Below are 12,809 nucleotides of genomic sequence, written 5' to 3'. Positions count from 1 at the left end.
GAAAAATAAATGGACTGGAAAATTCCTGGCTGGTGACTTCAGGCAATCAAAATGCATCCAAGAGATCATGAGATAAAGGGCTGATACAAAGACAGATTTCTAAATGAATGCCTCCTTCTTATTTTAAGCACTGTGCTAATATCCAGGATAGCAAGCTGGAGGACTGTTGCCTAAGGATTCACTATTCGTAGTTCAGCATTAATATACAATTGCAAATGAATCCTTATTATTCCTTTAAAGTGCAATCACCAAAATGACTAATAAATTCGATAGGGAATTCGGGAGAAACTTCTTTACTCAGAGAATGGTGAGAATGTGGAACACTACCACATGGAGTAGTCGAGGTGAATAGTATAGATGCATTTAAGGCAAAGCTTGCTAAACAGATGAGGGAGAAAGGATTAGAAGGATATGTTCAGAAGGTGAGATGAAGTTTGGTGGGAGGAGACTTGTGTGGAGCATAACCACTAACATGGATCAGTTGAGATGAATGGCCAGTTTCTGTGCTGTGCATTCGACATAATATATGAGGCTGAATTATTTTTAGCCAGCAATATATTTGTTATTAAAATCTTATTATAAAATAAACAGGTCTCCCTGGCCATGTTGTGAAAAAAATGGTACGAAATGACTTCCTAATACTCTGAAGTGGGGAGGCACAAGCCCAAACTAACCAGATGGCGGTCCACACAAGTGGAATTGTTTTCACATGAATTGTCGATGCAGTCATCGATGTTCTGGTCACAATGCACTCCAGCAAATCCAGGGCTACAGAGGCAGTAAAACCCATCCACCACTGCAACAAAGGTAAAAACAGGAGAGATAAAGAGAGGAAGAATGGCCGTCATTGTACCTCAGCGCAGCGAGTCCCTCACTGATTAACGTTCTTTCAATGTAATAAGTACGCTGTATTGTTTGATTTCAGTTGAAGAAATGTGCTGATTCCAGATCTACTTCATCATAATCTTCCACGGCTAATGATCAGAGCCTTTTCTCTATTTTATCATTAATGATGTTAAAAAAGTAAAGTGCAGCATCTTTGGAACATTACAACTGTACACAGGACTGGTGACAGCAGTAATTACACTTGTTAATGCTGCGGATTTACTACAATCCCACATGGATCTCTGGATTCTTCATTATCCCGAATATTTACCGTGTAATCTGCACTGTCACTCTGCCTCTGCACATGCAGTTGCGCTTACTCTCATTAAATGCTCTAAATCCTTTGTGACATCGACCTTTTATTTTCATTTGTAAAGAGAGGCTCTGTTCTTTAGAGCTTAAGAGTTCTGTGTGGTTGTGATTCCATCGCAGGCAAACAGAAGCAGAGGCCCCTGAGCAGCATGAGTATTATCTGCAAGCAAACATCTCCTGCACCTTCTGACAAGGAACGTCACAGCTCACCATGAGGCTGTTGAATCCACAGCCTATTTTCTTTTGACACAGAGACTCAATGCAGCAACATGGCTCAGTAACAGTTAAAGGGACACATTCCATGCAAGCCTTTCCACTGTGTATACTTTTTTTTGACTTGATGGATTAAGTCTGTCATTTATCAAACATTACTTTGAAATTATTACACATTCTGCTTGACTGCTGTGATTCAGTATTACTAAAATAAAACTCATCAAGAGCGCTGTGCTGGTCACATTCCATTGGTTCGTGTATCGGAAACAGACAACTAAAATCTCATTAAGAATTTTCTCATTAGCTGCAGTAGTGACCCATGGAAACATAAACTGCACTGCCAGGAGACATGGAAGTTTTGGTAAAAAAGCTCTTTAAGACACTTTGGATCAGGCTAAATTTGTCTTAAATTATCTGCTGTTTGTTCCCCAGAGCCAATTGATTGCGACACTGGTCTCAGTGCTAACTAGGGTTGCCAACGCTCGTTATAGCATGGACTCTCCAGGAATTGATGACTAATCTCCAGGGCAGTGCTGCGAGCCACATCATGGTGCATTATTTCATTTTCTTTGAACACTTCTGTTTACTAGTTATAAAAATATTGGAGAGGGGCAAAAAGGTTGTTTGACTGACAGTCAAGAGTCATCCAATTGGGTAATGAAGGGTCTTTCCATTTTCCAGTTGGCCATGTGAAGAGGGGGACTATAAAATTGGACATGTCAAAATGACCAATGGCAGGAGCATGGGGGCGGGGCAGTTGGAGGCAGGAACCCATGTGATGAAACCTTTAGAAATACACTCAACCAGAGTTGACAACCCTAGTACGAAGGCAGTTGTACTTTAGGAATTGGCTAACCAGCTGAAACTCACCATCGTAGCAAAATCCATGGAGGCAGGGGCTGGAGTTGCAGTCGTTGACGTTGATCTCACAGCGCGGGCCTGTGTAGCCTCTCATACATGCGCAGCGAAATCCAAGGGGGTATGTGCCCAGATCTGTCTCTTCCACACATGCGCCTCCATTCTCGCAGGGATTGAAGGACTCACAGGGCCTAGACTCGCAGTTGAAGCCTTGGGAAAGGAAAACAGGCAAAGCCGTCAGAACCAGCTCCCTAACACTTTTACCAGCACAACCCAACAGCAGAACCAATCTCTAATAAAACTTCTCACTGACTGTAGTAACCGAGCTGTCTTTCAGCATTCCTGCAGAAATGATCAAAATAGCTTCTCCTAATTCATTGCGAAATGTTTCCCTTCGAAATCTAGATGTGTATTGTTTTTAGAATTACCCATGCATTGATTATAGTTTCCACCAATAATTTAGTCCTTTGTTACATTCAAGTATAATAATTGGAATTAAGCAATGTAAATAATAAAACAAAGTGCTCAATAAAATTGGAATAGCAGATAATTCAAATTAAGTGATTTTGAATTTTGAGGAAACCAAGAAATTGATTTAAACGTAATTTTACAGAGTGACGAAAGTGGCTTTATGTTGGTCACATTTAAAGCACATTCGAACACTTGGAGGGAGCAAATGAAATCACATTACTCATAACCTGAAGCCCTCTGAATTTGAGAACCTATTATTTTCATCCTATCACAGAATACAACCTTAGGTACGTGAGTAGCATTGGCTGGTAATAATATTAATTTGTCTAAATATACTGTCATGCTAGGCCCCCACCTGCCAAGAATGAGGCACATTAATTTTCTCATGAACATTGATTTTAAACTGCCGGAGCAAGGAAGTGACTTGATTAAAAGATCAGCTGTGGCAGGAAAAGACATTTGCATATGAACAGACGGTAATTGGAAGAACAAAGGACCATTGCTTGACACATTCAACCCACAATATACCTTGATCATCAGGTTTTGTGTGTACAAGGAGCATTCCAGAAACTGCTAAGGTGATGCAATCCAAGACTGGTTAGACCAGCTCGTCACATGACTAACCGGCTGTTTCAGGGTTTTTTGAACTAGCTACAGGGAGTTTGAGCAGAAAGAGTGATTGCTCCTGTCTGCTACCATCTCTTTCTCACAAGCCTCTGAACCCACTGAAGGCACATCAACCTCAAGAGAGAAAAGTCTCCTATAGCGAACAAGGTTTAAGAAGAATACTGGGCCCCAATGAAAAGCAAGATCTACCGACAATTAAGGATGTTACAGTGAGCTTGAAGAATCGTAACAAAAACTCTTCAGATATTGCCTCAAACTTTTCCACTTTATTTTTCTTCTGCTCTTTTCTGCCTCAATTTGCTTGTGTGTATCGCGTATGCATGCTAGCGTGGGCACATCATGGATCTGTAGCCGCCAACCGAATTAGAGTTTAAATTTAAGTTTAATAAATTTCAACCTTTCTTCTTTAAATGTAAGAAAACCTATTTGTGCTAGTTTCTTTGCCTTTTAATTGGAAAGCTGTGAACAAGGATTCACCTTGTTCAAAACAGTGTGTTCAAAATTAAACCCTGTTAGGGTAAGACCAGGTGAAGCTGACAGGGACCCCTAGTCGCCTTTCTCATCTGGTCATAACAATATACACTAACTCACATCATCAGGCACTTATAGGGCCAGAAAGAATGAAAAAGTGAAAGAGCTTGGAAATGAGTCTTACGAGTAAGGCAGATGAATTGAGGGCATTGATTAACACATGGGAATATGATATTATGGTTGAGGGAAGGGCAGGACTGGCAGCTCAGTATTCCAGGATATAGAATCTTCAGGCATGACGGGAGGGGGGTGGGTGTAAAAGAGAAGGTGGCATTGCACTGTTGATCAAGAGTCAATTACTGCAGTAAGGAGGGATGATATCTTAGAATGTTCCTCAGATGAGGCCATATGGGTAGAACTTAAAAACAGTCACTTGACTGGGGTGTACTACAGGTCTCCAAACTGTCAGGAAGATTTAGAGGAGCAGATATGTCAGATATGAGCGAGGTCTAAAAATAATAGGGTAATAATAGTAGGGGATTTCAACACCAATTTCAACTGAGATAATCTTAATGCAAAAGGCATAAAGGGGGCGGAATTCTTAAAGTGCATACAGGAGAGATTTTTGAGTCAGCATGTAGAAAGTCCTACAAGAGAAGAGGCGGTACTGGACAATCCTAGGGAATGAAGCTGGACAAGTGGTAGAAGTGTCAGTGAGGGGGCATTTCGGGGATAGCGACCATAATTCTGTAAGATTTGAGGTAGTTGTGGAAAAGGACAAAGAGGGACCAGAAATAAAAGTACTGAATTGGAGGAAGGCCGATTTCAATATGAAAAAACAGGATCTGGCCAAAGTGGACTGGGAGCAGCTACTTGTAGGGAAGTCTACATCAGACCAGTGGGAGTCATTCAAAAAGGAAATAGTAAGAGATCAGGGCCAACATGTTCCCGTTACGGTGAAGGGTAGGACCAACAAGTCCAGGGAACCCTGAATGCCATGGGATGTACAGGATTGGATAAGGGAAAAAAGGAGGCTTATGGCAGATTCAGAGAGCTGAAAACAGCGGAGGCCCGAGAGGGGTATAGAAAGTATAGGGGGGTACTTAAAAAAGTAATTAAGAGAGCGAAGAGGGGACATGAAAAAACACTGGCGGGCAAGATGAAGGAAAATCTCAGGGTGTTTTATAAGTATATTAAGGGCAAATGGATAACCAGGGAAAGAGTAGGGAAATTAGGGACCAAAGTAGCAATCTGTGTGTGGAGCCAGAAGACATAGGTGAGGTTTTAAATGATTACTTTTCATCTGTGTTCACTATGAAGAAGGACGATGTAGGTGTAGAGATCAAAGAGGGGGATTGTGATATACTTGAACAAATTAGCATTGAAAGGTAGGAAATATTAGCTGTTTTAGTGGGCTTAAAAGTGGATAAATCCTCAGGCCCAGATGAAATTTATACCAGGCTGTTATGTGAGGTAAGAGAGGAGATAGCAGGAGCTCTGACACAAATTTTCAAATCCTCTCTGGCCACAGGAGAGGTGCCAGAGGACTGGAGGACAGCAAATGTGGTACCATTATTCAAGAAGGGTAGTGGGGATAAACCAGATAATTACAGGCCAGTGAATCCAACATCAGTGGTAGGGAAACTATTGGAAAAAATTCTGAGGGACAGGATTAATCTCCACTTGGAGAGGCAGGGATTAATCAGGGATAGTCAGCATGGCTTTGTCACGGGGAGAGCGTGTCTAACAAACTTGATTGAATTTTTTGAGGAGGTGACTAGATGTGTAGATGAGGGTAAAGCAGTTGATGTAGTCTACATGGACTTCAGTAAGGCTTTTGATAAGGTCCCCCATGGGAGACTGGTTAAGAAGGTAAGAGCCCGTGTGATCCAAGGCAATTTGGCAAATTGGATCCAAAATTGGCTGAGTGGCAGAAGGCAGAGGGTGATGGTCGAGGGTTGTTTTTGTGAGTGAAACCCGTGACCAGTGGTGTACTGCAGGGATTGGTGCTGGAGCCATTGCTGTTTGTAGTATACATTAATGACTTAGACATGAATATAGGAGGTATGATCAGTAAGTTTGCAGATGACATGAAAATTGGTGGTGTCGTAAATAGTGAGGAGGAAAGCCTAAGATTATTGTACAATATAGATGGGCTGGGAAGATGGACAGAGCAGTGGCAAATGGAAGTTCATCCTGAGAAGTGTGAGGTGATGCATTTTGGGAGGACTAACAAGGCGAGGGAATGTACAATGCATGGTAGGACCCTAGGAAGTACAGAGGGTCAGAGGGACCTTGGTGTACTTGTCCATAGATCACTGAAGGCAGCAGCACAGGTAAGATAATGTGGTTAGGAAGGCATATGTGATACTTGCCTTTATTAGTCGAGGTATAGAATAGAAGAGCAGGGAGGTTATGATGGAGCTGTATAAAATGCTAGTTAGGCCACAGCTGGAGTACTGTGTACAGTTCTGGTCACCACACTATAGGAAGGATGTGATTGCACTGGAGAGGTGCAAAGGAGATTCACCAGGATGTTGCCTAGGCTGGAGCATTTCAGCGAAGAAGAGAGACTGGAAAGGCTAGGATTGTTTTTCCTCAGAGCAGAGAAGGCTGAGGGGGGACCTGATTGAGGTATACAAAATTATGACGGGCATTGATAGATTAGATAGGAAGAAACTTTTTCCCTTTGCGGCGGGGTCAATACCAGAGGGCATAGATTTAAGGTAAGGGGCAGGAGGTTTAGAGGGGATTTGAGGAAAACATTTTTCACCCAGAGGGTGATTGGAATCTGGAACACACTGCCTGAAGGGGTGGTAGAGGCAGAAACCGTCAGAACATTTAAGAAGTATTTAGATGAGTGCTTGAAATGCCATAGCAGACAAGGCTACGGGCCAAGTGCTGGAAAATGGGATTAGAATAGATAGGTGCTTGATGGCTGGCACAGGCACGATGGGCCTAAGGGCCTGTTTCTGTGCTGTATGACTCTGTGACTATTTTCTGTCCCTATGGGCGTATCGTATATCCGTAGGTGTTAACCATATTAGAGTTTAAGTTTAAGATTTCATAAATTTCATGTTTTTTCTTTATACCTGAGAAAGCCTGTTTATGCTCATTTCTTTACCTTATAATTGGAAAGCTGTGAACCAGGATTCACAGAGGGAGCTCAAAACACAGTGTGTTTAAAAATAAAACCCTGTTACAATAAGACCAGGTGAAGACAGTAACAGACCCCGTGACACTTTTCTCACCTGGTTGTAACATTGTAATTAGGTCTGGACCCGAGTGGCCCTGGCTGAACCCACATTAAGCTTTACTGAGTAGGTTATTGCTGTGTAGATCTGTTTGGTAGCACGGTTGATGACCCCTTCCATCACTTTGCTGATGATTGAGATAGGGTGCAAGGGCGATAAAGGGCCGAATTAGATTTGTCCTGCTTTTTGTGTACCTGGGCAATTTTCCACATTGTTGGGTAGATGCCAGTATTCTAGCTGTACTGGAACAGTTTGGCTAGGGGCACAGCTAGTTCTGGAGCACAAGTCTTCAGTACTACAGCTGGGATGTTGTCAGGGCCCATACTCTTGCTCCTGGGTTAGGTGTAAGTAAGGGAATTGTTCCCAATAAACCCTTGGTGGGTAGGGCTTTTGGGCAGCCTTCCTCCTCCTCTCTCTTTGCAGAGCTTGTCCTCTCTGCATAGTCTGCTCCATTTCCTGGTTATGTCATAGACCAAGAGGCACTGCCACAACAGCCCCCATCACTGGGTCAGGTATTCCTCTGTCCTCCCTGACTGTCAGCACCAGCTCTCAAAAACCAAGTCCCAAAACAGAACACAATGCTTCCACAAACTCAGCCTAAAAAGAAGCAAATGAAAAGCACCTCACCTGCAATTTGTTGACTGGCCCTTTAAATAGAGCTGGTGCGGGGCCCATCTTGCAGCTGAAAGCTTGATCTTAGTTCAGTGTCGTGCAAATTCATTCAATGGAATTGCATGGGCCAAATTTGGAAACTGGGCATACCAGCCTGTAGGCTTGTGTGCCATCATTAAAGCACAACTTCAGCTGCTTCCGGTGTACACAGGGGATGCCCGTGTGAATGATCTTCTCAACATGGAGTGTGCTAATCTTCCACAGCAAATTTCTTAATTTTTCAGGTCAGTAACCTTTCTGATGAAAGGTCAGCGATCTGAAATGTGAACTCCGTTTCTCTCTCCACAGATGCTGCCAGACCTATTGAGTATTTCCAGTATTTTCTATTTTTTTTGTTTCAGATTTCCAGCACCCATAGTATTTTGCTTTTGTACTTTTGATGTGTGGTCACTTTTGTAATGTAGGAAACACATTGGACAATTTGTGCACGGCAAGCTCCCACAAACAGCAAGGTGATGCATAATCGTTTTTTGTGATGTTGATTGAGAGATGAATATTGCCCTGAACACTTCTTCGCAACAGTGCCATGGCATCTTTTACATCTAACTGAGAAAGCAACAGGGCCTCCAACATTCCCTCAGTGCTACATTGGAGTGTCAGCCGAGGCAGTATTCAACTTCAGGGAGGATATATTGGCCTTGGAGGGTGTCCGGTGCAGAGTCACCAGAATGATACCGGGGTTAAAAGGGTTAAGTTATGAGGACAGGTTGCATAGAACAGGCCTGTATTCCCTTGAGTGTAAAAGATTAAGGTGTGATCTAATTGTGCTGATTAAAGGAATTGGTAGGGTAGATTGAGAAAATGTATTTCTTCTGGAATGGGGGAGGTCCAGAGCAAGAGGACCTAACCTGAAAATTAGAAGTTCACTGATCAGTGATGTCTGGAAGCATTTCTTCACACAAAAGGTAGTGGAAATCTGGAACTCTCTCCCCCAAAAAGCTGTTGAGGCTGGGGGCTAATAGTACATTTCAAAACTGAGACTGATAGATTTTTGTTGCGTAAGGGTATTAATGGACTGGGCTTCGCCATCAGAAACTCTTTGCTCAGCATGATAGAGACACCTTCAAATGGCTTGGAACACATCCTGTCCATCTGACTGCTCACCACCTCTGGTCCAGTACACCTACTCAGCATCTGTGCTCCAACACTCTCCTCCCCACCTGAAGTTAAAGACCAGTTCTACGAGGAACTCCATAATATCGTTAGTAGCATTCCCAAAACCGAACATTTGTTCCTGCTGGGGGACTTTAATGCCAGGGTTGGGGCCGATCATGACTCACAGCCCTCCTGCCTTGGGCGCTATGGCATTGGAAGGATGAATGAGAAGGGACAGAGACTGCTGGAGTTGTTTACCAATCACAACCTCTGCATCACCAATTCATTCTTTCATACTAAACCCTGTCACCAGTTTTCATGGAGGCACCCTAGATCACGTCGTTGGTACCAGCTGGACCTCATCGTCACAAGGCAAACCTTCATAAACAGTGTCCAAATCACACGCAACTTCCACAGTGCGGACTGCGACACCGACCACTCCCTGGTGTGCAGCAAAGTTAGACTCAAACCAAAGAAGCTACATCACTCCAAGCAGAAGGGCCACCCGCGCATCAACACTAACAGAATTTCTTATCCACAGCTGTTACAAAAGTTTCTAAATTCACTTGAAAAAGCCTTTCAAAACACTCCGACAGGGGATGCAGAGACCAAGTGGGCCCACATCAGAGACGCCATCTATGACTCAGCAATGACCACCTTTGGCAAATGTGTGAAGCAGAATGCAGACTGGTTTCACTCTCACTTTGAAGAGCTGGAACCTGTCATAGCCGCTAAGCGCATTGCACTGTTGAACTACAAGAAATCCCCCAGCGAGTTAACATCCGTAACACTTAAAGCAGCCAGAAGCGCTGCACAAAGAACAACCAGGCACTGTGCAAATGACTACTGGCAACATCTATGGAGTCGTATTCAGCTGGCCTCCGACACCGGAAACATCAGAGGAATGTATGATGGCATTAAGAGAGTTTTTGGGCCAACCATCAAGAAGATCGCCCCCCTCAAGTCTAAATCAGGGAACACGATCACTGACCAATGCAAGCAAATGGACAGCTGGGTGAAGCACTACCTAGAACTGTACCCCAGGGAAAATGTTGTCACTGAGACCGCCCTCAATGCTCAATCCTCTATAAGAACAAGGGTGACTGCGGTGACTGCAACAGCTACCGTGGAATCTCCCTGCTCAGCATAGCGGGGAAAGTCTTTGCTCGAGTCGTTTTAAACAGACTCCAGAAGCTGGCTGAGCGTGTCTACCCTGAGGCACAGTGTGGCTTCCAAGCAGAGAGATCCACCATTGACATGCCGTTCTCCCTTCGGCAGCTACAGAAGAAATGCCGTGAACTACAGATGCCCCTCTACGTTGCTTTCATAGATCTCACTAAAGCATTTGACCTCATTAGCAGACGTGGTCTCTTCAGACTACTAGAAAAGATTGGATGTCCACCAAAGCTACTAAGTATCATCACCTCATTCCATGACAATATGAAAGGCACAATTCAGCATAGCGGCGCCTCATCAGACCCCTTTCCTATCTTGAGTGAAACAGGGCTGTGTTCTCGCACCTACATTGTTTGGGATCTTCTTCTCCCTGCTGCTCTCACATGCGTTCAAGTCTTCAGAAGAAGAAATTTTCCTCCACACAAGATCAGGTGACAGGTTGTTCAACCTTGCCCATCTTAGAGCGAAGACCAAAGTACAGAAAGTCCTCATCAGAGAACTCCTCTTTGCTGACGATGCTGCATTAACATCCCACACTGAAGAGTGTCTGCAGAGACTCATCGACAGGATTGCGGCTGCCTGCAACGAATTTGGCCTAACCATCAGCCTCAAGAAAATGAACATCATGGGACAGGACATCAGAAATGCTCCATCCATCAATATTGGCGACCACGCTCTGGAAGTGGTTCAAGAGTTCACCTACCTAGGCTCAACTATCACCAGTAACCTGTCTCTTGATGCAGAAATCAACAAGCGCATGGGAAAGGCGTCCGTTGCTATGTCCAGACTGACCAAGATAGTGTGGGAAAATGGCGCACTGACACGGAACACAAAAGTCCAGGTGTAACAAGCCTGTGTCCTCAGTACCTTGCTCTATGGCAGCGAGACCTGGACAATGTATGTCAGCCAAGAGCGACGTCTCAACTCATTCCATCTTCGCTGCCTCCGGAGAATCCTTGGCATCAGGTGGCAGGACCGTATCTCCAACGCAGAAGTCCTCGAGGCGGCCAACATCCCCAGCATATACACCCTACTGAGTCAGCGGCGCTTGAGATGGCTTGGCCATGTGAGCCGCATGGAAGATGGCAGGATCCCCAAGGACGCATTGTACAGCGAGCTCGTCATTGGTATCAGACCCACCGGCTGTCCATGTCTCCGCTTTCAAGATCACAAAATCACAGAACTGTTACAGTGCAGAAGGAGGCCATTCGGCCCATCGTGTCCGCACCGGCTCTTCGAAAGAGCAATTCACCTAATGCCACTCCCCCGCCTTCACCCTGTCACCCTGCACATTCTTCCTTTTTTCAAGATGTGTGCAAACGCGACAGAAGTCCTGTGACATTGACCACAAGTCGTGGGAGTCAGTTGCCAGTGATCGCCAGAGCTGGTGGACAGCCATAAAGGTGGGGCTAAAGAGTGGCGAGTCGAAGAGACTTAGCAGTTGTCGGGAAAAAAAGACAGAAGTGCAAGAGGAGAGCCAACTGTGTAACAGCCCTGACAACCAATTTTATCTGCAGCGCCTGTGGAAGAGTCTGTCACTCTAGAATTGGCCTTTATAGCCACTCCAGGCGCTGCTTCACAAACCACTGACCACCTCCAGGCGCTTACCCATTGTCTCTCGAGACAAGGAGGCCAAAGAAGAAGGGTGCTAAACATTACAGAACCAAGGCAGATAGATGGAACTGAGATACAGATCAGATATGATCTAATTGAATCAAGAGTTGGAATGACCTCCTCTTCTTCCTATGTGCCTATTTTATGCTCAAGGCTGGACTGGTACTTTGTGACTTACAGGTGAGTATTTGTCAGGGTCTGTGGTAAATATATGTTCGTGCCCAGTGCCCTCATGGCCAGTTTGGCTGTGGTACATTAAATGATGCTACATAGGTTTAGTAAGCCTCCATTACTCTGTCAGTTCCTGCCTCTGCCAAAAGCAAACATTCAGCACAAGGGACTTTGCTGCATTTGCAGGCACTGGGGACAGATTCTGTGCCCAAGTGCTGTGATTCATCTTGCAATTCCATGTCACACCTTTACAGCCCATGCACTGTCTGTTAAATGTTGATATCTAGGTCGCCCTGTTTTTTTTTGTGCGTGGTGCATTTTGTTGGGTTGCTGATTTTTATGTAAATTGATCATTCCAATGCATTCCGCATCTAACTGGCTGTTCTGTTTAAAATGAAACATTTACAGTGCTTTTTCTTAAGCAGATAGAATCATGGAATGATTACAGTACAGTACAGTTCAGCCTGTCGTTTTTTTCATTTTTTCTTCTTTTTTTAATCTCCCACCTCTCCCTTCCCCCTCTCCTCCCTTCCCTTGACTGCCTCCCTCCCCCTTCCTTCACCAGATGTTTGATGCAGGTGATGGTAAAGGGATGGCCTGCTGCTGATGGGAGAAACAGACACAAGGGTGTTTGTTGATGCCATTAAAGGGGATCCTTCTCCCATTCATGAAGTGCCAGAGACTGGATTCCACAGCTATGGAGATGTCATCAAAGTACTTCAGAGGAACAGGGCCTTGGGTCCCCCATCAGGCTCAGCATTTACTGGAAAAGTCACTAAGGGGGCCATAAGTTGCCACTTGTGCCTCCAAAGAGTTAAGGGCGAGATAAAAGAGGGGAATATGATCTTAACAAATGTGCCCTCTGATTCAGTGTTGCCCCGCATTGATCAGTTCTATGCATCGGCCACTGTTGCAGGAACACTATAATAAACTGAACTGAAATAAATTGGCTCATAGATACAAATACTGGAAGTGTGTGTGCACCGGAAA

At 44.4% G+C, this 12,809-nt stretch overlaps 1 protein-coding gene across 1 annotated transcript in view; it reads right to left on the bottom strand.

Moving 5' to 3' along the window:
* Nucleotides 1–415: 415 nt before the first annotated feature.
* Nucleotides 416–12,809, bottom strand: part of LOC137366649 (protein eyes shut homolog) — a 246,479-nt gene continuing 234,085 nt past the window's right edge. The window contains exons 9-11 of the mRNA XM_068028341.1: nucleotides 2,281–2,478; nucleotides 675–796; nucleotides 416–532 (exon numbers count right to left, since the gene is read on the bottom strand). Coding sequence (XP_067884442.1) covers nucleotides 416–532; nucleotides 675–796; nucleotides 2,281–2,478 — 437 coding nt within the window. The remainder of the gene's footprint in view (nucleotides 533–674; nucleotides 797–2,280; nucleotides 2,479–12,809) is intronic.

This window comes from Heterodontus francisci, chromosome 3, assembly GCF_036365525.1.
Source record: "Heterodontus francisci isolate sHetFra1 chromosome 3, sHetFra1.hap1, whole genome shotgun sequence".
NCBI lineage: Eukaryota > Metazoa > Chordata > Chondrichthyes > Heterodontiformes > Heterodontidae > Heterodontus > Heterodontus francisci.
This window is presented reverse-complemented; position numbering and strand designations above follow the sequence as displayed.